This window comes from Neolamprologus brichardi, chromosome 1 (genome assembly GCF_056152115.1).
Source record: "Neolamprologus brichardi isolate AB-2024 chromosome 1, ASM5615211v1, whole genome shotgun sequence".
In the NCBI taxonomy this organism is placed as follows: Eukaryota; Metazoa; Chordata; class Actinopteri; order Cichliformes; family Cichlidae; genus Neolamprologus; species Neolamprologus brichardi.
The window spans coordinates 23,246,537-23,271,699 of record NC_142104.1 but is presented as its reverse complement, the minus strand read 5'-3'; the positions used below and the strand labels follow the sequence as shown (position 1 = coordinate 23,271,699).

Below are 25,163 nucleotides of genomic sequence, written 5' to 3'. Positions count from 1 at the left end.
TAAGAGGTCTCAGGGTCCCCAGGAAAGAGGAAAGTATATCCCCTTCCTCATTACTGTAATGAATAACCTAAACTGCAATGCAAAAAACAATATTCATGAAGTAAGTATTAGTTCCTGTCTAACCACAGTGTATTATTGGTCAAGAATAATTACAATTATGTAAATGTGATGGGGATTGATATTTATTTATATATAACTCAAAAAATGAGAAAATGAGCAGTGAGCAGCAGGGGTTAGCTCTGCTGCTTCACAGCAAGAAGGTCCTGGGTTTGAATACACTGGTCATCCTGAGGCCTGGTTTAAATCTTCTTCTTGTGCATGTGTGGGTTTTTTCTGGTGCCCCAGCTTTCTCTCACTGTACAGAGACATTGTTAGGTTAACTGGTGATTCTAAATTGACGATAGTTGTGAATCTGAGTGTGAATGGGTGTCCGTCTCTCTGTGTTAGCCCTGCGACAGACTGGCGGCCAGTCCAAAGCGTACTCTGCCTTTTACCCCTGAGAAGGGCATGAAAGCTGAAGGCTCTGCCTCCCATTCTACTTTTAAATACACTCAAGAATCACGAGTAAGCCTGCAGTCTGGGAGTGAAGGGCTCTATTGTAGTGATACGGTAGTATGAGGTCTTTAAGATAAGATGATTATAATCCATCATCAATTCTGTTTAATCTCTTATGAAATTATTAATAAATTCATCAATATGCTTTCTCAATAAATAAACTGTATTAATACAGATCCTATTTGCAGGTAGGGTTACATCTGCTTGCTATTATTACCACCACCATTTGAAAAAAGCAAAACAACCAGAACTGGAAAACAAAATGAAAGACCACCTGAGTGAACAGGACTTACCAGCTTGGTGTGTCGTGACGGTCACATTTGCCAGCGAGCGTGCGGTCATACCCAGCCCAGAGACCCCGTTCACAGCCTCAACGTGGAAGGTGTAATTAGCGTGCATTGCAAAGTCCAGTATTGCTACAGAGGTGCCAGTAATGCCAAGTGGCCGTGGGATAAAGTGCAGGTCAGGCTCACACGGCTCACACTGTGTCACAGCACTGCTGCTGTCACTCCCACCACAGCGCTGGCACAGTATGTTGTAAGTGATGTCCTTTCTGCCTCCTGTATCACTGGGAGGCATCCACTGCAAGAAGAGAGCTGTGTCATTGATGAGTGAGACCAGGTTCCTGGGAGCTGATGGAGGCCCTGAAAGAGAGAAGAAAAGTATTTGGAGACAGACATTTTTTTTTTTTTGCCGACTGCACTTGTCACTTTTTGAGATGGATATTCTCCAGGACACTTATGCGACCTTGAATATGAAGCAATGTTTGGCACATGATCACCATAATCTGACAAGTTAGCACGCTGAGCATATTTTTATTCCTTAGCATGTGTGTTCAGTGTGTAGGTACAGCAAGTGTGTGGGTGGTTGGCTTTCAAAATTTCCGGCTTCATTCCAGCAACTTGTGTCAATTTCCCGGCTAAAACTTCAGGGTTTTTTTCAGTTTTCACACCTGTACAATAAAAAAAATCTGAGCTGTTTGAGTGTATCTTCAAATATCTGCATGTAGGCGTGTGAGAGGATAGCTCTCAGAGTGTAAGAGTGTTTCATTCCAGCATCCTACTTGTCAGTTTCATCGATACACCGCTCAGAAATGTCCAAACTTGGTGAGCATAAATTTAAATGTGACTCAATCACACTGTTAAAACTTAAACAGCAAAACGAAACTATAAAAAAAAACAGAAACGATGGGGTGAATGTTGGCACAGCAGTCACAAAATTGGATTTCTGCAAGCAGGAGAGAGACGAAAGGTTTTGTAGCTTTCTACTAACTTGTACAAGCCATAGTAGTGGGGTCTTTGAGAGCCCTGTAGAAGCCTTTATCACAGTGACAGATGGTGGCCGCCTGGTCATGGCTAGAGCTGTGTAGAGGACACTTGGAGCATTTAGTGTTTCCAGCATACGCCTTAAAGAAGCCAGGCTTGCAAGCTGGAGAAAAAAGAGATGCAAAGGGTGAGTGCTCCTTATGCAACTGCATTTCCATCAGCGCACATACTCTTAATCGAAACTCCAGCTGCTTCGCTCCTCACCTGTGGTCTGACCTTATTTCCCGAGGTACTATCTGTCACCTTCTTATTAGCTCACTAAGCCACATGCCCCGTAAAGTGGCCCTTCTAAGAAATGGCACACACCTGTAAAGCCATTTCTTTTTTATAGAATAGAGAATCACAAAATCACACAACCCACATGCTGAGCTTACAAGGTTTATTAGGCCACCTGTCATAAAAACAAGAAAACGCAAGCTTCATAGAAATCTGTCAAAAACTTGTACGAAACTAACCAAATAAATATGTTATTATTTATCAGGCAAATAAACTCAATTCATGTCACAATTCAATTGAATCAGTACTTCAAGTAAATAACAACAACAACAACAATGTTTAATGCATTTTTATAAATCTAGATATATTTGGTAATTGCCAGTACTGTTAATTTAGGGCAGTTGTGACAAACCTTACATTGGGCAGTGGTCTAATAAATTTGTTAAGCACTGCATATGACAATATGTTGTTTAAAAACACATTAGCACACAAAGTAAAACACATGCTGATACAGTCCATTCATCTATTTTCTTAATCACAATGTTACAAGAGGCGGGAGCTTATCCCAGCGGAAAATGGGCTAAAGGTGAGTCGTAATTATGTCTTCAGACTGTGAGAAGACACAGAGAAATCCAGAAACATGTCCTATCCGTGATTAAGCTTAGCACTAATTAATCCAGATATTATTCTGAATGTTTTTCATGCAACACAGTGGCTGATGGTGAACAGTACTCCTGGCAAATGAAGATGAGAGTTACTGTAGGTAGACGTTTGTTAGATGACTGAATATCAGAGAAATATTTCAAAACTAAACAATGCAAGAACACCATGCACTCACTGTGCTGTTTACACTAAATTCTGACTCCACCATCTGAATGTTACAACTCAAACTGAGACTCATTAGACTAGGCAACATTTTTTTCAATCTACTGTTATTTTGTCAGTGTGAATTGTAGCCTCAGTTTTCTGTTCTTAGATAACAGCAGTGGCATCCAGTGTGGACTTCTGCTGCTGCCGACCATCTGCTTCAAATTTGACGTGTCGTGTGGTCAGAAATGCTTTTCTGCTCACCTCAGTTATACTGAGAGGTTATTTGAGTTAAGCAAGGCTTTTTCATCAGCTACTGCTCACTATTTTCTCTTTTTTAAACTATTCCCTATAAAAACTCTAGAGACTGGGAAAATCCCAGTAGATTAGTAGCTTTTGAAATGTTCAGACCAACTCATCTGGCACCAACAATCATGTCACACTCAAAGTCACTTAAATAATAATTCTTCCACACTGTCATGACCATGTTTATATACTTAAATGCGCTGACTTCCTGAGATGATATTTTCCTTAACTTGCAGTTGAACAGGTGTACCTAACAAAGTGGCCAGTGACCATATTTTTTGCTCAAGTCCTTCAAATTGACAAAAAAAGAGTAGTAGCTAAAGGCTACATAACGATTTTTGGCAGCAATTTGTTTTAATCAGCAGGTTTAACCCAGTTTAAGGTCACTTTGTAGTCTTGCAAGTAGGTAAAAGAGGAGCAATTAACATACAAATAATTCATTAATAAAATGTTAATACAACCTGCTTCCTGCTGAAATCTCAATCCACTTACACAGTCCATTCTGCTGACCGGGTATTTGCAGTTTTCCATCCTTACACTGTTTCACTTTACCTCCAGTGTTACTTGCCCATTTCTTTCTTTCCATCAACTCACACAACTCTCCTTTCCTTATCTTTTCAATTTTTCTCCCCCCCCCCCCCCCCCCCCCCCCCCCGAACTGTTATGCTCTGCAACAATTTTCACCTATTCTTGTTTTTCATCTTTATTCCAATGTATTTTTTTCTTTTCCCATCTCTCGTCTTCTTCGTTGCTCTTTTCCCTCGAGGCTTATCAGAAGATGGAAAAACCATTGCAGATTGCCTCCTTTTCCCCAGACTTATCTTGGCACAGAAGAATAAAGCATTAATAGTGCAGTTATTTAATATTCTGGGAATTTGTGGATGATTTTATTGCCATTTTATTGCAGTTGAGTTGAGTGATTTTTTCTTTCTTTCGTGAGAATATATATACTTGTGGGTGGAATAATAATTAAAGAAATAGCAAATATACACTGAGAAATTCAATCAAGCCAGAAGGTTTATATAATTTCAGCTTCATTTTAATATCTTCATATATTTTCTGTAAGTAAGCAAAAATCCATAGTAGTTAACTGACTTTATTTTTCTGTAATCACATCATCTTCATATATTGTCTAATGCATTAATGCCTCCATTGAAATACACTACCACTTTAAATTCTCTATTGACGCTAGCCTTTTTTTTATCATAAGCGTGATAAATGATGTCCTGCTGTGACACAGTCCCCAGTGCTGTACACAGGATGACTGATGGAGGATTATTACTGTTTGAAATCAATTATATTCAATTATTTTTGTGTGTGTATATAGTAATGCTAAGATACAATGTTTCATGAAAGTCATTTTTGCAGTGAAACCAAATCTGTTCATGCAGTTTCTCCAGGATCTACATACATCAGCTTTTTAATACTCAAGAGAGTACTGTGTGACTGAGAAAGAAACTTCCTCCCTCAAGCTAGATTGCTGCTACTTTAGTCAACCTAGTGCTAGAAACTTTCTCACTGATATTATTACACTAGATAAGACAAGAAAAACTGCAGTCTGTCACATAATCTTGGAAAATTAATGTAAAGAGAAGATAACTTGGACTCTTTTAAATACACCTCCCCCATCCTGTTCACCGAACGGAGAAACTGATCTAACTAAACACTGATCTTCAGAGTGGTATTTTTTGTGAGTGTGGGATAAAATCCATTTCTTCTTCCAAAGAAAACTGAAATTGTATCATAGTATCCCTGCCAGTGTAAGCCTGGCAGGGATACCATGCCAGAGTTGGTACCTCTGCCAAGTCTGGCATGTAAAATAGTAGAACTAGCATAGAAAATAGTCACTTTTATGAGTATATCACATAAATGTTTATCAAAACACCCCAGACACACTACAACTTGACATTTTCGGCTCAAACAACCCTGTGCCAAGTGTGGAGTCTTTCAAGTTCCTGTTCACTATTATCTGTCAGGTCCGGAAGTGGGAGCCCAACACCAACTCTATTCAAAAAGTCCCAACAGTTGACGTCCTTTCAGCTGACGAGGGATGGCCTATAATAGGAGCTACTGATCAAGTTCTACACTTCGGTCATCAAGTGTGTCGTGCGCAGTCTGCTTCAGACACAAAACAGGTTAGTATGACTACCTAGTACTGCTAGCGCTATTATAAACTCTAAAGAATGTAGAGAAAATAACTGGCGTCCTCTTGTCCAGCCTCCAGAACGCCTCAAGAACCAGCGAGCAGGCAGCAAACATGATCAGAGATTCCTCACACTCTGGACACAACTTTTTCAACTCTTCCCCTCTGGCAGGTGTGACAGATCCACCTACACCAAAACAACCAGACTCAGAAACAGCTTCTTTCCCACTGCCATTATCCTCATAAACAACTAAGTTGTTCCTATGCCAAATATTTATTATTAGGTAGTCTAGGTAGTTATTGCATTCTGCTCTGAATCTACAATGACTGTGTTCTACATGTACACAACATTATATTCCACACATAATGCATAATCGTTGTGCTGCACCAGTCTAATTCTTTACGCATGTGTTTGTCTTATATTTTATCTGTTTGTGGTTGGCAGTAAGCCTACTCTGTGTATAATAAATCCATATATAACATATATTGTTTAGACTTTTCTAAACACCCAGTTGCTGGTAATCAGATGAACTCGATTAATTGATCAACCGCGAGTGTGAGCAACTCTAGAAAGCTTTGAAAGTTTGCTGACTTGGAGCATTCAGGTGTGTATTAACACAATGCCTTCCTAGGAGTGGATGAGAATTTAGCCACAAGGTTAGACCATGCAATTCTTAGAGAAACTACCAAGAAGAGCTACATTTAACACTCTGAATGCCTCAGTTAGCATGTTAAAGTTCATGACAGTATAACAAAAACTAAGACTAAACAAGTGAGGCCTGTTTGTTAGAGCTGCCAAGACAAAGCATCTTCTATCTACAAAGAACATGGCTTAGGTTTGCAAACTGCAAGACCTCTGGTACAATGTCCTTTGGGAGTGGAGATGTTTGGCTATATTGCAAAATATAAGAAAGCTGTGCATAAACAAACGTCCACTAATCTCAAAGAAGTGAAGCAACATTGTGAAGAGGAGTGGTCCAGAATTCCTCTACAATGATGTGAAAGACTGACACATACAGAACATTATTAAAGTTATTGTTGGTTCTATTCAATTAGGGCATATTTAGTTTTTCACAGGACTGTATATATTGGAAACACCATCAACTAAAGTGTCCTTGTATGTGTAACATCCTTGGTTAAAATAAATCTGATTGTGATCTGTGAAGGACAGTTTTTAAATCAACTTATAATTTTTCCATTTGAATCACCAGGTAACAAAAAGATCAGTCACTGTGTGGACATAAAACACATGAGGTGAGATGGTAAGCACAACTACCAAGGTGCATTTGAGTAAGATCACATAGTTTGAACTTTAGTTACATAAGCTGCTATATAACCTGCCTCTAACAAGGATAGAGCTGCCGAGAGTGAGGATCTGCTACTTTCTCCCCATTCTGCATACATATTATATATATATGACACTGCAGGGCTACTGAGTCCTGCTATTTTGTTGCTATTTTTCCCTCTATGACTTCAAGCAAATTCCAAGAAAAATACCTTGCAACTCAAAAACTGAATTCTCCAATGAAGAAAGCTGCAGAAAAGTCAATAATTATGTTGCTTTTGAATATATTTTACTACTTTGAGGATTTACTTTGGAATCAATCCAAGAACTGAGAGAGGAAAAGTGCTGTGCAGCTATCTTGCCACGTACTGTAATTTGACCAACAGTGAATGATGCAAACTTAAAAAAATGATAACCATTAAACCAAATCCTCTCCTGATTAACAAAAATGATTGTCGTTTTCAATCTAATAGATTTTTTCTTGAAACCAGGTAATCAAATGTTACCATATTTCTTTAAGTAGCAATGTTGAAAGCTTTTAATTAAACTTTGAATGACAGGTGATGCATAGTTAAGCAAAAGACTATGTAACAAAAGAAGAGGCGTGAAAAAACTCTATGGATAAATAGGTGGACAGAAATGAGCATAAATTTGGATGTAAAGAAGATGAGATGAAAGATTGACATCCAGGCGGAAATCCTTGCCAAAATCACATTGCTGCTTAGGTCCTAATGAGAAGAGTAATTTGTCACCCAGCTTCAATTTTTGAGGCACCTTCATCTGGATATTACCTTCTTTCCACGCAGAGGTCCTGCCAAAGGCAACAAACACACTGATTCATTTGAAATTCCAGCTGCTCCCTGCTTTCTAGTATAAGCTAGGAAGATCACCACCAAAAAGCAATTACAATACTCATACTGATATTTCTGTCCAAAAGTCAGAAAAAAACATTCCAAACACACACACACACACACACACACACACACACACACACACACACACACACATATATAAAGTAATGCTATTTGTTTGCTACCACTTTTTGGGGGGGATTTTGTCATGTAATCTTCCTTCATGTCATGTATTTTTCATTAAAAGTAATAATATGCTTCTTTTTTCCCCATTTAACAGTACATTCTCACATTTATTGGCCACTTTATGCTTCAGCAGGAAATCTATGTCGTAACCTACAAAGTAATAGCAAACCCCTCTGAACCCCACTGGTAGCCTGACGTGCACCTCCAGAGAAATGTAATAATGTTGGATCAATGCAGCACACAAGTGTTGTGATTGGCCTCTTCAGATCAGAGAGAATAACAATCATCAGGTCAGTATAAGGAATAATAATAATACATCAACAGAAGGCAGACTCAGAAATGTAAAAATAACCCCAAAATAAAAAACTGGCCAAAACAAAGAGCGGGAACCCACGGGGGAAAAAAGGTTTGCCCAAAAGAACATTTGTCTACACTCTCTACGGGACTATCCTGCACAATGAAAAATTACACTGAAGGGAGACTATGGGCTCAAATTGTGGTCATAAATATTTTGTACTTGTAAATCAGTTTTGTACTTGTAAATCAGGATTTGTATGTGTAAAAAGAATTTGTGTGTGCGTAAAAAGATTTGTGTGTGGACTCAGCCAAAAAATACATGTTAAACTCTGCACTCAAGTTTCAAGTTACAAGTACGAATTTTGACCCTATTTTTCTTCCTTTCATCTGATTGGCCAATATCATGTCAATCACAACTTAACTATCCAATCAGAGAACAGATGGGTTTGGCTGTTGGAGGGGCGCTTTTTTGAACTGCAGGTCCTTGAAGGGTAATACATTTTGAAGCTGGAGGATCTCTATATAAATATCCGATAGAAGCTAGGTCCCCTAACTTTCAGCAGCTGCTGAAAGGATAAAGTTGTGGTATATCAGTGGTTAGAAATACCATTATTACTTTAGGATTAGTTTAACACAAAGTCAGGGCTGACCCAGGACCATGACTGTGAGTCACAGTGCGCAGCATAAAGGTCCTTTCAATCTTGTCTATCCTATCCCATTGTATTTTTGTATTACTGTGAGAACTATGCTCATTTCTACATTTGAATGTGATGTAGGCAGGTTTGATGTATGTATGGATGTGTGAATGAGAGGGTGTTCAACATTTGTTTGTATTGTACTATAAAAAATTTCAATAAAAATATATGGAAAAAAAAAAATAAAGGTCCTTTCACATCGGACGCAGCATGTGCTGCTAATGCTAACTGCTAACTAAAGGCCAAGGATCCAGAATTTGTTGTGCTGGCTGCTGAGCTCTGTGGGGTTTTGCAGCAGCTCTACCTGTACTAGATGCACCTGCTCCTTGTCGTTTCTGTCTCTGATTTTATGTCCTCTGCAAGAGTTTCTGTTTTTCTTTATCTTCAAATGCTCAATAAAAACATGCATCACTAATTCATAACGAAGAAAGCTTTGTAACTATCCCCACCAGTGAAGACTGTCATTTCCACAACATAGCCCCCCCCCAGGTCCGCAGCACTGTTGAAAAGCTCTGGAGGTCCTTGTATTAAGCACATAAACCTGTGACACAAAAATCACCAAACTGAGACCACCACAGACTGTTTTCCTTTGTGGTGATGAAGGAAAACGCTGGGCTGGCATGTAAAAGGGCATTTATTCCCTTCAAGGACCTGGAGCTCCATAAAGCACCCCTCCAATAGCCAAACCCATCTGTTCTCTGATTGGATAGTTAAATTTGTGATTGACATGACATTGGCCAATCAGATGAAAGGAAGAAAAATAGGGTCACAATTCGTACTTGTAACTTGAAACTTGAGTGCAGAGTTTCACGTGTATTTTTTGGCTAAGTCCACACACAAATCTTTTTTACGCACACACACATATTCCTTTTACCCATACAAATCTTTTTTACACACACACACACACACACACACAAATTCTTTTTACACATACAAATCCTGATTTACAAGTACAAAACTGATTTACAAGTACAAAATATTTATGACCACAATTTGAGCTCATAGGAGACCAAGTGTTTTGCAATGTAACATCAAGAGGTACACACAAAGCTTTAATATGTGACGTGGGAGTGAGACCACCCTTTGCTTAGTAAGCTACTAATAAATGGATCAAAAAAGTCTGTGAAAATCTCAGTTACTGGATTTTGTATTTAAAAGTTGTTCAATAGCTGAAAAAAAATCCCAATATTTTCAGTTTTAAGTAAAGAAAAAGAAAACAGATTGGCATTCTCCTTCCCCCTAGTGGCAGCACATCAAGACATACGCATAATGTGCTTTTTAAAGTCCATTGGCAGCCTGAGAAGTACTGGCCAAACACTGTGGAGCAGGCTTTGTTGCATGTAGGTAAATAAACTGATGATAGTTTTATTTATCCTTATCTGTAATAAGCGACCAGAGCACGGACTGTGATGGTCCTCCCCTGTAGAGAATAAGCATGGGTGATATTAGGCTACTGAGGTTTCTCACATTACATCATGCACAACTTAGTCAAAAGTTGTCAGCCATTTTGGATATGATATAGCTACTGGTTACTAGGGAGATGTGTATTCCCCAACTGGTTGACAATGGTTCCTGGAGGATGCTGGCTTTACTGGATCAAATAGGTTGCAAAGAAAGTTACTTTTGTTGGTAGCAGATTTCCATGGTTACCTGTAGTTTCATGTTTTAATTTTTGTCTGTAAATTTAAGAAAGTGCTCACAAATTGGAAACAGGCAAGGTTCAAAGTAAAACTTGTGTCTCACTGCTGTAGCCAACATGTTTCAAAGTGCACAAATTTTACGCTGAAGGGAAACTATCCCTGTTTCCTGTTTGAGTTGCACTTTTCACAGTTTGGAGAGCAGCTGGGCCGTGTTTGTAGACACGTCCGTCACTTCAATTCAAACTATGACAGCAACCAATATGCTAGCGACCACAGCAATGACAAAGCCTTGTTTTTTGTACCAGTTTTTTGCCAGCTGGGGAAAATACATTTTAGCAACAGGTGGTTGCCAAGAGGTCACCGACTGGTCTCTAATACTTACCCGAATACCTGCTTGACCTGCTCTTACGCCAACTGCTGTTGAAAGCTTGCTAGCAGTGGAGCTCCAAGTACTGCAACCCTAACTCTGAAGAAAGATGAGAGGATCGCCAATTCCTGTTTGCACTTACCTGAAGAAACTTACAGTACCTGAGTATTATTCCACTTGGAAAATTTGCCTCTGAATGTTAAATTCCAGAGTAACAACTTACCTGAAATTACTTACCTGATCAGAATCCCAGCTTGAAGACTGACCTCTGATCATTCACTGTTGTTATTTCTTCCTGACTTCTTTTCATTAAAACTGTTTCGACTGTGTCCTGCATTTGAGTACTTTGGGTGAAACCTTGACAACTGGCTCCATAAAAATTCCCGAAATAATGGCCGCTGTCCCCACAGGCTATCATCAGATGATAGCTGTGGATCCTAAAGTGCCATTCGTTTTGCTGCTGGCCTGCTGAAATTACTGCTAATAAGGACAGTAAGTAAAACCAAACATTGAGCTGGAATCTGCTGACATACAGATTTAAGATAAGGTGAAATTCAACATTAGGTGATAGCTCTCTGTGGTTTCATTGCTACAATGAATTATACATCTTGATTCGTTTCATAAAACATTAATAAGAGAAGCTATCCACAGTTATTCAAAACACATCAACTGTTGAAGTTTCAGCAGGTAACCTACTGTAGCTTGGTGAAGTGCAACATCTGCACACTTGCAGGAATGTAATGACGTACCAACCAAGAGATTTTGAGATGTTTGGATGTGTGGGGTTGGAAGTTTTCTCTTGGCTTTACGTTGTCAGAAACAGATGGAGCTGGAGAGTATGTTTACCCTGGACTCTCAGCTTTGATATGCAGATAGGAAGTTCACAGAGAATGAGTGATGCTCTCGTCTGCGCTGCGTTACAGGCCAGAGTAAACACAGTCCTTAATGGACAGAAGAGGGGCACAAACACTCAGACACACCTAAGAGATGTATTGATTCCTCATTTCCTATTCCATTTTACTCAAATTTAAAGGTCACAACTTCAGGCTGGAAGTCATCAGTGAGCAACCTACTGTCAAAGCCTGTAGCTCTGTGGCATGGTCAGGGTAAGGGGCAAAAGACAGAAAGCAACAAAAATAGAGACTGAGCAACTTCAACATGTTGCTCCTAAATTGCTTCATTTGCATCTTTACCATTAACTTTATTCAAAAAGAGGAAAGCTGTGCTGGATTAGGTGGAGTTTAATTAAAAAATGCAATGCATTTTTAAGAAAATTAAGAAGATTTTGCTGAAACCATAATATTTTCATTTCTCGGCTTCTGAGACTAATCACTTATCCTACTGGCGGGTTTCTGGTTTCGTCTGCATATCGACTCTGATTCACATGAAATCTGAAAAGACATCTCTATTAGCTTCACCCACAATTCACTGCCTCTTTATGAATATGCTGCTGTGACGAAAGGATGTGGAACAAATAGCATTAGCACTATGATGTTGCCTTATCTAGGTCATGATATAACCAGCCTATCTCTGAGTAATCCTCTTGTGGCTGACAACGAATGAAAGGAATAGAATAATAAAACACTCGATTGAGATGTCAGAACAGTCTGGCAGAATGCTATTGGGGTGGAAAGCAGCTTTTGATAAGCGCTGATGCCTTTGTTTAGGCAGCTGGGAGGGAAAGATGGACGTGTTAGTGCAGAGCTCTGCTTATATTTGGGAGGCTGGGGCTTTCCCTATTCTCTCTCTCTCTCTCTCTCTCTCTCTCTCGCCCTCGCTCTCTCTCTCTCCCCCTCTCTCTCCCTCTTTTGCTCTTTCCCCATGCTGCCTCTCAGACAGCTTTGATCACAGTACCCTTTGAAGCAGTGTTCCAAAATGAAAACGAGGAGAAAGCAGAAGTCATCGCAAGTTCATGCCTAAACTTCCTGCAACTCCAAGCAAAGTGCACAGCTTCATTACTGCATATGCTCTGACGGACCTATGGAAATTATTGATGAGGGGTTGGAGGGTGATTGGTCATAAATCATTAATTATCATGCCATTATGCGTTGTTTCTACTCATCACCACTTTAAACCCTAACGGTAAGTTCGCTGACGCTGTTGCTGTTTCAGATTTCCACAGTAGACCATCCCTGATAGAAATAACCTGACGTTTCTGACCACAGCAACAACCGCAGCAAAGAAAAAAACAACACTGGTTTCCTTCACTAGGGACCCTACAGTAGATGCGTGAGTCTAAGAGGAACACCCATTTTGGGAAATGCTCTTGTTTTCCTTCAGACAATCTGATAATAAGATCAATATTCGTTTCATGTTCATGCATCCGCTGCAGAGATGGGAAAAGGCCCAGTCGAAGCAAAGACAACACACAGGAGGGTACTGCTTTTGGTAAATGCTCAGCCTTCCTATTTCTTTTTTTTTTTATTTATAGATGTAGTACTTACTCGATTAGCTGATCACAAAAAAACCTGATCAAATATTTTACTAATTGATTTTACTAATTGAAGTTAAATTTTGAAATATTCCACAGTTACAGCCCGCAAAAGTTATTAACAACTGAAATTTAATTAGTTATTTTATTAACCATTTAATTAATTTTTAAGATGTTGTTGTTATATGTTGAAGCTTTTTTTATGCCTACGATGCTTTTGATTGCAGGATGTACCACATATGAGAATTCAGTTACTGCATCATGTCCTTCATCGGCACTCGCATTAATTAACCTTAATGTCACCATGGTTGTTGCTTAAGTATTATGTGCATGCAGCCATGCATGCTAAAGCTGATGTTGCTGCTAAAGAAATCACAGGAAAAACACTTCATTAGTTACAGCTTGCTAGTCCATGGTTGCAACTTTTTGCCTTCAGAACTAGTTCTTCATAACACAGATTCAACAAGGTACTGGAAACAGTCCTCAGAGATCAGTGTCTATAGTAACATGATAGCATCACACAGTTGCTGCAGATTTGGCAGATGCAAATCTCTCTTTATACCATATCCCAAAGGTGCTCTATTAAATTTAGATCTGGTAACTGTGGAAGCCAATGCATGTTACTGAGTCAACTCAATAACATGCATTTGTTCTGTGTGACATGGCACATAATCCTTCTGGAGTCAGCTGTCAGAAGATGGGTACACTGTGGTCATAAAGGGATGGACACTGTCCGATTGACTGTGGTGTTTAAACTATGTTCAGATGGGCAGGATACAAGACAGGATACATCCATGCGTTCATGGATCTATGATGTTTGATGTATTTAGCTATCCAACTGTTGCAGCAGAAATCAAAACTCACGAGACCAGGTGTGGTTTCTCCAGTCTTCTACTGTCTAATTTTGGTGCACCTGCGTGAACTGTAGCCTCAGTTTCCTGTTCTTAGTTGATCAGAGTGGCACCTGGTGAGACCTTCTGCAGCTGGAGCCCATCTGCTTCAAGGTTCAACAAGTTGCTCTTCTGCTTACCTTGATTTTAACGAGTGGTCATTTGAGCTACTGTTGCACTCCTATCAGCTCAAAGCAGTCTGGCCATTATCCCTCAACATCCCAGCCTAAAGAACTGCTGCTCATTAGATATTTTCTCTTTTTGAAACCCTTTCCTGTAAACCCTCAAGACTGTTTGTGGAAAAATCCCAGCAGATCTGCAGTTTCTGATGTACACAAATGCCCGTCTGGAACCAGCAACCAGGTTCAAAGTTCCTTAAATCACCTTTCTTCTTTATTCTGGTGTTTGGTTTGAACTTCAGCAGGTCACCTTGACCATGTCTACATGCCTTAACGCACTGACTTGCTGCCAAGTGATTAGCTGATTAGATATTCGCATTAAGAAGTAATTGAGTAGGTATACCTATTAAAGTGGCTGGTGAGTGCGTTTCATCACTACTCTTCTTTCACAGTTCTTTCATATCTCTGGATAGTTAATTTGATTGATTGATTTGTTAAATTTGTAAGCAGCATTTGTCAGTTTAGGTTTATTAGAGTGAGGATCAGACATTGTGATAAAACACGCTAACACAGACATCTTTTTCAACTGCCAAGTGTGTTGAGTACATTTGAGAGAAGCAACTACTGGCAGCCAGAGGGGATGAAAAAGGAGAGCAGAGATGGAGAACATATAAAAGGGACACCATGAGAGTGCTGCTCCTAAGCTGGCGTCTCATTGGGAATCTCTCCTGACAGGCTTCTGTGTTGTTTAACTTGAGATGATTGAGAGCGAGCGAGAGTGAAAAGATAAATAAAAGGAAGATAAAAGAGAAGAAGATAAAAAGAAAAAAAAAATTACACCCGAGGACCAAATAAAGGCCATATTAGAGCCTATCCTACATATCAGCTGTACTAATGACTGCTGGAGTTCTCTCTGTAATGCTCTGAGTAACTACATCACCACAGGGTTACTACATGAATTTCACCCCAATCAGCTGTAAGTCTATAAAATGTAGTAAGGAACACGGAGTGCTCTTCAATTGTAATCATGCACTGCGGCTTAATTTAGCTCCTGCCATAATTACAAGTAAGTCTGAGTCTTGTAATGAAAGGGAAGGTTGAAGAAAGGTTTAGCAAAAACTAGGTGTGAGCTAAATTAGCTGTGAAACTAACAAATGAAGGCAATTAGCCAGCTAGCCCTCCATCAGTGTCTAATTGAGAAAGCAGGCCAAAGACCATCTGAAACAAGTAAACAGTTTCTTTAAGTCCTTTGTAATCTGTTCAGTGGATCACATTTAGGTTATTTTGATTGGACTAATTGGAAATGAAGCATCCTAACAAGAAGCTTCTGTACATTTTTATGTATCAAAGGGCAAAAAACCAGACCTAAATACCAGAAATCCACAAACGGTTTCATTTTACAAGAAATTACTTTCCCATTTCAGCCACATAATTGACAGAGTCCAGAGAGGGATCTCATGAGAGCCAAAGTAATGATTCCGAAAACTCTGAAGTAATACACACAATCCCTTCCTATTTGCATTGTTTGTGATCACGTAGCAGAAAAGGATGGCAATGAAGGAAAGTGAGAGTGTGAGTTGAAATGGTGAAATAAAAGAAGAGAGAAAGAATGGGGAGTGAAGCGAAGAGTAAACAAAGTGGACAAGAGAGACGAGAAGATGATGAGGGGGAGGTGGGGCTGAAAAGGGATGAAGAGAAATGGGGATGGAAAGGATCAGACAAGGATGCAGGATCTTAGAACGAGAGGAGGGAATATCAGTCCTGTAAAGTCAAACTCCTGCAGATGTCTGGGAGGCCCTGGAGATCTGTGAGCATGACGCATCCTCTCCTCTCCTCTCCTCTTCTCTTCTCTTCTCTTCTCTTCTCTTCTCTTCTCTTCTCTTCTCTCCTCTCCTCTCCTCTCCTCTCCTCTCCTCTCCTCTCCTCTCCTCTCCTCTCCTCTCCTCTTCTCTTCTCTTCTCTTCTCTTCTCTTCTCTTCTCTCCTCTCCTCTCCTCTCCTCTCCTCTCCTCTCCTCTCCTCTCCTCTCCTCTTCTCTTCTCTCCTCTCCTCTCCTCTTCTCTTCTCTTCTCTTCTCTTCTCTCCTCTCCTCTCCTCTCCTCTCCTCTCCTCTCCTCTCCTCTCCTCTCCTCTCCTCTTCTCTCCTCTCCTCTCCTCTTCTCTTCTCTTCTCTCCTCTCCTCTCCTCTCCTCTCCTCTCCTCTCCTCTTCTCTTCTCTTCTCTTCTCTTCTCTTCTCTTCTCTTCTCTTCTCTTCTCTCCTCTTTGCTTTTTTAGCACACTGTTAGCATACCATACTTCTCTAAAATGAGTGCAGACAGGAACACACACAAACGCACACACACACACTCAGAGATACATCTCGAGCTGCTTCTCACCTTGGCAGTAGCCGTCCATTTCCTCGTGGCCAATACTACAGACACAGCGGCCCAGTGGTACCAGCCAGTCTCCATCAGCACCACAGTACAATTTGGGCGTGTCCCTCTCTTCTGCGTTCTCCACACACGAACCTCTCACTTCCACCAAAGAGGATGAGTCCATTTGTGGCACTGTTTCAGGAAACGCGGCCAAGTTTCTTAAAGTTGAGGGGCACCGTTTGTAGAAGACCTTATGTGAAAGAGGAAAACACAGTGTTCAGGTTAAAGAAGTAATACTGAGTTCAGTACAGTCTATGCGAGACTGAGTCATGCAACCCTGTTCACTGACCTTTACAGACACAAGAGCAATACAAGCTCCCACATCTTGGAAGGCCAGGTAGAATCCCTTCTGTGTGATGGGGCCCACTTCCCTGACCTCGGTGTTAAGCCGAAGGACACGATCTCCAAGATCGGTCTGTGTAAAGCTTTCATCCGCTGCTATGGTGTCCACCTTAAACCAAACACACGCTTTACTCACGTAAAGTCACACAATGACAGTTCTGTCACATGGCAAGAATAAAAACACGACAACCTTAGCATAGTCAGTAGGCCGAAAGCGTGTGCTGTCGGGGAGCGGCCCGTCTGTCTGCAGGTAAAAGAGGTTGAAGGTTTCCTTACAAGTACCAGAAACCCAAGGGATGGAGTTGCAGTCTCTCAGTGTAAAACGCAGCTCCACATGTACCTGAGGTAGAACATAGATTAAACAATTACGTCAGTATAATAACCATCAATAATTTCATACAAGTGTGTTTATGTGTAGCCCTTTATTTAACAAAATGAAGCCCATTTCACAAGCTCTCTTCAAATCACCGTAACTCCGTTTTTTCTTCTACAAACAAAATTTAAATGGTTTTGGGAAGAAGAGAGGACACACTTTAAGGGGATATTGTACAAGCAAAAATGCAAACATAATAGGACTCTATTAGCACATACAAAAAAAAATCCCCTTCCCCATAAGAAACAAGAAGATTATCGCTTTACATTCAAATTGTGCTTCATTTGACTATTTTTATTACTCTCCAAGTAGTTTTTAGATCAACATATCCACTAAAATCTTGCATAATTTTTAAGTTAATACTGATGCACAGCCATGCTAACAAACTTGTTTTTATGAGCGACACTGAGCAAAGTAAGAACAGTTCAGCATGTTTCTCCATTTGTTGCGCAGTAGCCGTGCCTCAAGGGTGGAGAAGCCGAGTGAGCGCAGGCCGCTGTGGTGGCACACGATGCCTTTAAACAGCTTGACAATGGCGTTAGTCTTGCCCATGGCACTGATTGGCTAATCATTACTCCTCCCCTGAAGCTCAGTGGACAGATCGTTCTTCTATCAAGAAGCCACTATTTCAAGTCACGATGCCAGACGGCTCAGTCCCCTCGAGCGAGTGCATTGATTTAACAGTCTGTACGCGGGCAATTCTCAGTCTACAAAAAGAGGTAAATGTGAAACTTGGTGCAGCAACACAGTTGTGTTTCCCACCAGCCAATGTGCACTGAAGACATCTTGCTATATGTTACAATAGACTCTGTGTTGACTGTAATAGAAATTGGTCCTTCTCCCAAGCAAAGTGTCAGTTTTTATAGCTATTTGTCTGTATTTCCCAGTAGGTTATATAGAAGACTGAACTTCCTCCAGGGAGTGTGACACTTTCTCAACCTGGGGGCAATGTCAAAACCACAAACAAAGATTTCTATTCAAGTGTGTGTCTTTGCACAAGTTTTGTGATGTAGTCCTGACCCTCTGTGCAGCTTGTCGCTGGATCCACCCAGACCGCAGCCAGTTGTTCTGGTTTGGCTCCATTACATGGCAAACCTGGAAGGTGTGTATAGGTCTGTTCTGTTCATCCATCTCTGTGATAGCATCCCACTGATTAAAACAAAAAAAAGGATAAAGTTATTATGTGCAATGTGTCACGACACTTTAACTCTATCATTTGCAAAATAAAACTAGTATTTTTGTTAGAAAATTAATATTCTGGTGTATACATAAACAAAGTGTTCAAACTACATTCATAAGACCTGTGTCTGTTCTGGGTAATCAAAAGAATCTCTTTAAACCCGTTTTATTCATACTCAAAGCCAAAATAAATCTTTCTTTCATATTTTTAGTACTTTTCCACCTTTATTATGACAGAAACAGAGGGGAGAGATGACAGGAAAGTGAGAGCAGAGGGAAGACATGCAGCAAATGGCCCAGGGCAGACTTGAACCCGCGCTGCTCCATTAGCTTCATGTCGTATGGGTCGCTTGCTTAACCCGGTGAGCTAAAAGATACCCTAAAGCAAAACAATTTGTTTATACCACACACACAGTCAAAATAAAACACAAACACATTCATGACACAATCGTCTTTGGATTTTATCAGTCACACTGAGACATGACAGGACATTACAGACTCTAAATTTAACTGTAAAATCAAAGGCAACATGCAATTCATTTGATAAGGTCAGCATCAGGTCAAAGCCAGGCCACAGGGCAGACTTTGCTGTCATCCTCCTCAAAGAGAGTGCCCTACACTTCCTTCTTGTGCACCATGCTGAGCTGAGGACATGTTTGAAAGATAAAAGGCTGACACTTGTTGGTGCCTTCAAAACTGAAACTGTCTTTAGCACCTCTGTGTTTCTGTATTTCACTGCCTGGTTTTAAAGGACCTGTTGTCTTCTCTGTATTTCCTGATAATGGTGGCCACAGAGCATCTGCTGAGATTGGATTTTAGTCTTTGTCCCGATTCCCTCGTTGTCATTCCACCAACTAGGACCTGGTCTGTCACAGCTAATTAAATTTCCTCTGAAATTACTGGCCTTGCTTTTTCCCTCATCCATCGCCTCACCTCCTCCACATCCATAACTTTTAACTTTTATCAGGACTTACCATTGCCACTTGTAGTTACCATCACGCATCATACGTACAATACATCACTGTTGAATGTGTTTTACTGATTTCTTTTTTTTTGGGGGGGGGGGATGAGTCAATAACTTGTTAACTATAAATTGTTTAAGGCTTTGAGTGATTTAATAAATTGGTTAAGGACACTGAGCATTTGGTTTTGAAAAGGGGATTTAGTGTTTTACAAAATCAGAAAAACTGTAAACCATCAGTAATTTGTGGATTAGTGAGGATTAGCTGATATGGATATGGGTATGGACTATATTGGCATAGCAACATATTGGCATCAAATGTGCTAAAATGGAGATTATATTAGGATATTATAGTAAACGCACTCGTGAATGATCTAGTTTCTGAGCTGCTTTGTATAATGTATATAAGCCTTCGTTGCTTGTAGTGAAACTTAATCTGTATAGAAACATGACATTTGAGAGACACAAATTCTCTCACCAATGTTTTCAAGCTGTTGCATCAGCCAGGCTCTCATTTGTCTGCTCCGCTTTAACGGTGTGATGATCAGAGCTTCAAAAGCCCTAACATTTATTGACAGATCCTCTTTCTCACAACTCCTGTGGCATTACATGGGCAGCTGTGATTGTGCCAGATGCACAGCTGGACATGTAGTTATAACTCAAGAACATGAGACACACTGAAGACATGCCAGTGCTTTGACTTGAGTCTGAAACTTACAGCATGTAAATCATTATTTCTATTGTATGAATGGTGATAAGACATTCTGTAAATGACTTTGCTAAAAGAAAATAATTTCTTTTCTGTGACTAAAAGTCAAAAGGTCAAATTGTCATGATCCTGGGTCTGCGACCATGACAGTAATTTGTGTTTTCCTGAGACTATTAGTTATTTCCGGACTGAGGTTTAAGATAAGTATTTCCTTATGCTTCTGAGTTTGCTTAGTTCTCTGCTCCTTGCTTAGTTGAGTTAGTTCCCTTTCATATTTAGTCTGTCTCTGTCTTGTCCCTATGTTTCCATGTCTCGTTCGCTGTCTCTTGCTCTCTCTTGCCTCTGTCATATCACTGTGAATCAGTGTTAGTGATTTCCTGTTTTATTGTGATAGTCACTTATCCGTGCATCGTGTTCAGTTTTTCTTCCCTTGTCTCTTTAGTCAGACTTAGATCATCTGTGTTCCCTGGTGTGTTTAATCTCCCTGACTTCCTTGTGTGTATTTAAGTCCTCAGTTTCCTTAATTCTTTGTCCTCGTTGTTGTCGTCTTATCCCCTCTGATTGTGTGAGCCGTCTGTTTGGAGTTTTCCCTGTCACCTGATTTAGCATTCCTGAGTTCCTGTTTTACAGTAAATTGCTTTATGACCTGTAAACTAAGCAACAAAGCTGCTCTTTAGTTCAGACCTGCTTCTGAATGTTGGATTACTGAACTTAGAAAAGATCAACCGCAGCATCTCCCGGGTGCAGAGTCTGCATTGCTTAGAGAGATGGGTGGTGTTTGTTCCTGTTCCTCTTTCCTAAATTCCTCACATACAATGTCTTGAATAATCAAGCCCCACCTTATCTTAAAGACCTCATAGCACTGTATCACCCCAAAGATGCAGTTGGCTCTCAGACTGCTGGTTTACTTGCGGTTCCTAGAAGTTTTAAAAGTAGAATGGGAGGCAGAGTCTTCAGCTTTCATGCCCCCTTTTCTGTGGAACCAGCTTCTAGTTTCTAGATCTAGCTTCTAGCTTCTAGATTCAGGAGACAAACACCTTCTTTACTGTTAAGATTAGACTTAAAACTGTCCTTTTTGATTAAGCATATAGTTAGGACTGATCAGGTACCCCAAATCCTCCCTTAGTTATGTTGCAATAGGCCTAGGCTGCTGGGGACTTCGTATGATGCAGTAAGTATTTCTTCTTCACTCAGGTTTTTCAGTCTCCACATGCATATATAGCACATGCTTCCATTTTCCCCCCCGTCTCTCTCCCCTCACCCCAAACCGCTCGGCCTTTCCCTGAGCCTAGTTCTGCTGAAGGTTTCTTCCTGTTAAATTTTTTTCCCCTTCCCACTGTCGCCAATTGCTTGCTCATAGGAGGTTGTTTGATTGTTGGGGCTTTCTCTGTATCATTGTAGGGTCTCTACCTCAAAATACCAAGCGCCTTGATGTCACTGCAGTGTTACAGAAACCAAACTTAATAGCATTTTCATCAATTCAATCAGTTGTAAATTTTCATAACCAAATTTATCTGAGATTGACTCAAAAGGGTAGCTAATAATATAATGTGTAACTGTGTAACAGAAGTACCGTACTGTAGCTACTTCTTATAGTCTAGATATTTTGCAAGCAAATGGAAAATAGGTGCAGTTATTTGGAATAGTTTTCCAGGCTTCTTGAAGGACATTCAACGCTGTTTTCCTTCAATGATGTTGAGGTCTGGGCTCTCGGGAGCATAGTCCTCAGTTTCTTTTTGCTGCTTTGGCAGTGTGTTTTGATTGTCTGTCATTGGCAGACAAACTTTTTTCTAGACGGTGAATCAAAATCTGACAGTACATTTCCTCATTCATAATTCCATCATTTTGACAACATCCCCAAAACCACTGGCACACTGTGACTTTTGCACTGCACTGCGTTTCAGATCTGCACTGTTGAACATTATCTCTGTCTTCTTTCTGTCTCTATCTTTAACACTTGTCTGTTTCATAAAATGTATTCATGGCACAGACAAAAACCAATAAAAAAGTGAAGCGTTTGACAAGCCTCATCTTAGCACCGTATTAAAGACTTTCTGTTAATAAATACTGTCATATCATGAAAGGTTTAGATTTTTTAAAATTTCTCAACAGTGACCAGTGTCTCCTGACAACAATACCTTACTGTGGGTCCTATCAGAAGGGAGACAAAAACAAGTGGCTTTATGCATGCCTTATGGAATAGTGGGGACTTTACTGTATCTCCTAGATAAGAGAAAATGCATATATATGCGAGAGTTGAAGAATTCTACAAAATAGGGCATTTCATGTTGGCCAGATACAATGGTTCTGGATTGGAAATACAGGCTTTGCAGAAATCCCTGATTTTGGACAGCACTTCTACACAGATTTCGACTGCAAGGGAGTCACTATCCAATAAGCCTCACTCTGGAAGCCTCCTCTGCCTCTTCTTCAAAGGGTGGCGGGGCTGAAGCTTCCTCCATGATTGCACACTATTATTTCCAGGTCACAGACCAGAGCGTGGGGATCGTGAGAAAGCCCAAGTGTCTACACTGAAAAATCTCTGTGGCTGGTTATTGATTTCACACTTCGCCATTATGTAAAACTGTATCTGTGACATCCACAAAATTGGGTGTTCAAAAAGAAAAAAGAAATAATATGCAGTGCTCCTGTGTTGAGAATTTGATATGCATACATTTTAAAACACACTCACACATATCCACACACACAGGCAAGTCACAGATTAAGTGTTCTCAAATATAAATAATTAAACAACACTTTAACCTTGACTGGAGTGTGCAGAAGCAATTAATCTTCTATTAATTAAGCCATCTAAATAAGCTCTATGTGACACTCATGGGCCAAACGATTAATCAATCATATTCAATCCCTCTTTCATTTGGACCTCTGGCCTCCCAAATATGTTGTGCTTGTAATTTTATAAGGGGACTCTGAGGTAATATTAATATGTTTAATGATTCACAGACATACCCTGTTTGTTATATGTATTTACCCAGGAAAAATCCAAAATTCACACATTTCCAGTAATGCTTCGACTGCATCCAGTTGCAAGGCCTCTGCAGGACTTATGCCACATGCCATTGAATCAGTCACTTAAAAGATTTTGAGCAGACGTAAAGACAAAATCGGGGAAGTTTCTTCACCATATACGGTGCTCTGTATATCCTCATTACATTGCCCTCCTTACAAAGCTTAAAACAGAAACTGAGTATCTTATTACAAGAAGCAGACTTTCTGGTTTGCATAAGATCAGCATTAAGTAATTGGAGTTCCATTATGCATACAAACGAGAGAAAATGGTGATTTGTCACTCCGTGTGCCTCAGTGTTCTAAAATGCACCCTTGGGATGTGGCATGGTTCAGTGCAGGGAAAACAAAAATGCAAACCCTGAGTTTGAAAGATGAGCTGCAACCCACGCTCTCCGAGGCAATCAGATATGCACCTACTAATCGCTCTACCTATTAGTCCAAAGCTTAGCAGACTGTGGCATGCAGAAAGTAGGTTTTGTGTACAAAGTGTAGATCTAATTAATATACCGAACTCATAGTAATGTTGCAGTGTGAGGGAGCAATACGACAATTGCCTCATAAAAATGCTTGCTGCTGGCTTAGTAGTGAGGCGGACCATACAATGAAATACTGATACTTAGTTTGGGGCTACGGCATTTGATTTCATTAAAAGTGCTCTCGCTTAATATGAAATACAACTGAAATCACATTTATTGTCATCACATTGAGCTTGATGCTACAAGACCTGCAACTATTACACACGTGGCTGACTTTTGGTCCTCCAGATACACCTTCTCCAACTCCAGTGACTTCAATCTGCATACAGATAGTTATCAGAAGGACAGGAGGAGGAGGAGGATGGAAAACACCATGTAATACTTCATCACTATTTATAGCAAGAATCGCAGTACCTGTTCAGGCTTGAGACAGACATACATAGCACCTGCTCAGTTTACATGAATTTAGTATGGTGGCCATATCAATGTATTCAAGCGTTTTGGGGTTGTGGTTGATGTACCTTTAGAAATAGTTCTGCTCAATTACATCCATAGGAATTAATAATGTTTATCGGGACTGTGCAGCTGAACAGCTCATAATGTTTTAAAATGTTCTTGCTATCAATTCTTTTAAAATTAACAAATATAAAAATATGCAGTGCTGTGAAAAAGATTTAGACAAAGATTACCTGAGTAATTCATAATATCATCACATAAAGATCCAGTTTTTAAATGATGATATGTTTTTTTTAAAGAGAAAACAAGCAGTTCAACTTGGATGTTGTCGGTAAAGGTGTTTGAACACAACATTTTATTGATGATAGTTTATCTGAATGAGGACACCTCAGTGAGGACAGCCCCGCAGGTCAGTTTAGCTGCACAGTCTGTGCATGTACACGGATCAGCCACAATAAAACCAAAGGTATGTTGATGTTACCTTAACTTGTACAACCTTAAAATTACTGCAAACTCAGCATACTACCCATTTCCATGTTTCTCACCGACGGTTTTGGCCTGCCCAGCAGGATGGTATTCAGGAATGGCTCAAGGAACATCAGCAAGTGAGAATGCTATCCAGCCTCCAAACTCCCCATATCTGAACAATGGAGTCTCCACCCCACCATCCAAAATGCCCACAGGATGTGCTGCTGTTAGATGCAGTCTGGGGCACCTACTAGCACCACCCCAGGGGTTCCAACTGCTGGGAGCTGTTTTTGTGAGAGCTGCTGTGCACAACATGAATCAGTGGGTGAGGCTGGGGCTTGGTGTATATCCCAGTATATCTTTTCCAAAGCCTGTCCGGACGATGCCTGACAAACTATTCCTATATTTTCGGTTAAGTAGTGTTCGCTTCCTGTTTTGACACACCAATGATGCATTACGACACACTTAAGCTTTCTCTGCAACTGCTTGAAAAGTAGCTGAAAAACAATTTTATTTTGCAGAGATTTTCAGAATGGAAAACTTGCTATGTTGGGGTTTTTCTTTCTTTCTTTTTTTGCTTCCAGCAGTTTATGTACTGAGCTCTTGACAGAAATTTGACAGCTTGGTTCAGATGGAACTTTT

General features: G+C 40.2%; 1 protein-coding gene across 2 annotated transcripts in view; it reads right to left on the bottom strand.

The window, feature by feature from the left end:
* epha6 (eph receptor A6) overlaps positions 1–25,163 on the bottom strand; it is a 77,568-nt gene that overhangs the window by 26,686 nt on the left and 25,719 nt on the right. For both annotated transcript variants that reach the window (XM_006780317.3, XM_006780315.3), the window contains 6 exons: positions 18,263–18,391; positions 17,060–17,209; positions 16,817–16,978; positions 16,489–16,717; positions 1,828–1,983; positions 849–1,199 (listed from right to left, as the gene is read on the bottom strand). In XM_006780317.3, coding sequence (XP_006780380.1) covers positions 849–1,199; positions 1,828–1,983; positions 16,489–16,717; positions 16,817–16,978; positions 17,060–17,209; positions 18,263–18,391 — 1,177 coding nt within the window. The remainder of the gene's footprint in view (positions 1–848; positions 1,200–1,827; positions 1,984–16,488; positions 16,718–16,816; positions 16,979–17,059; positions 17,210–18,262; positions 18,392–25,163) is intronic.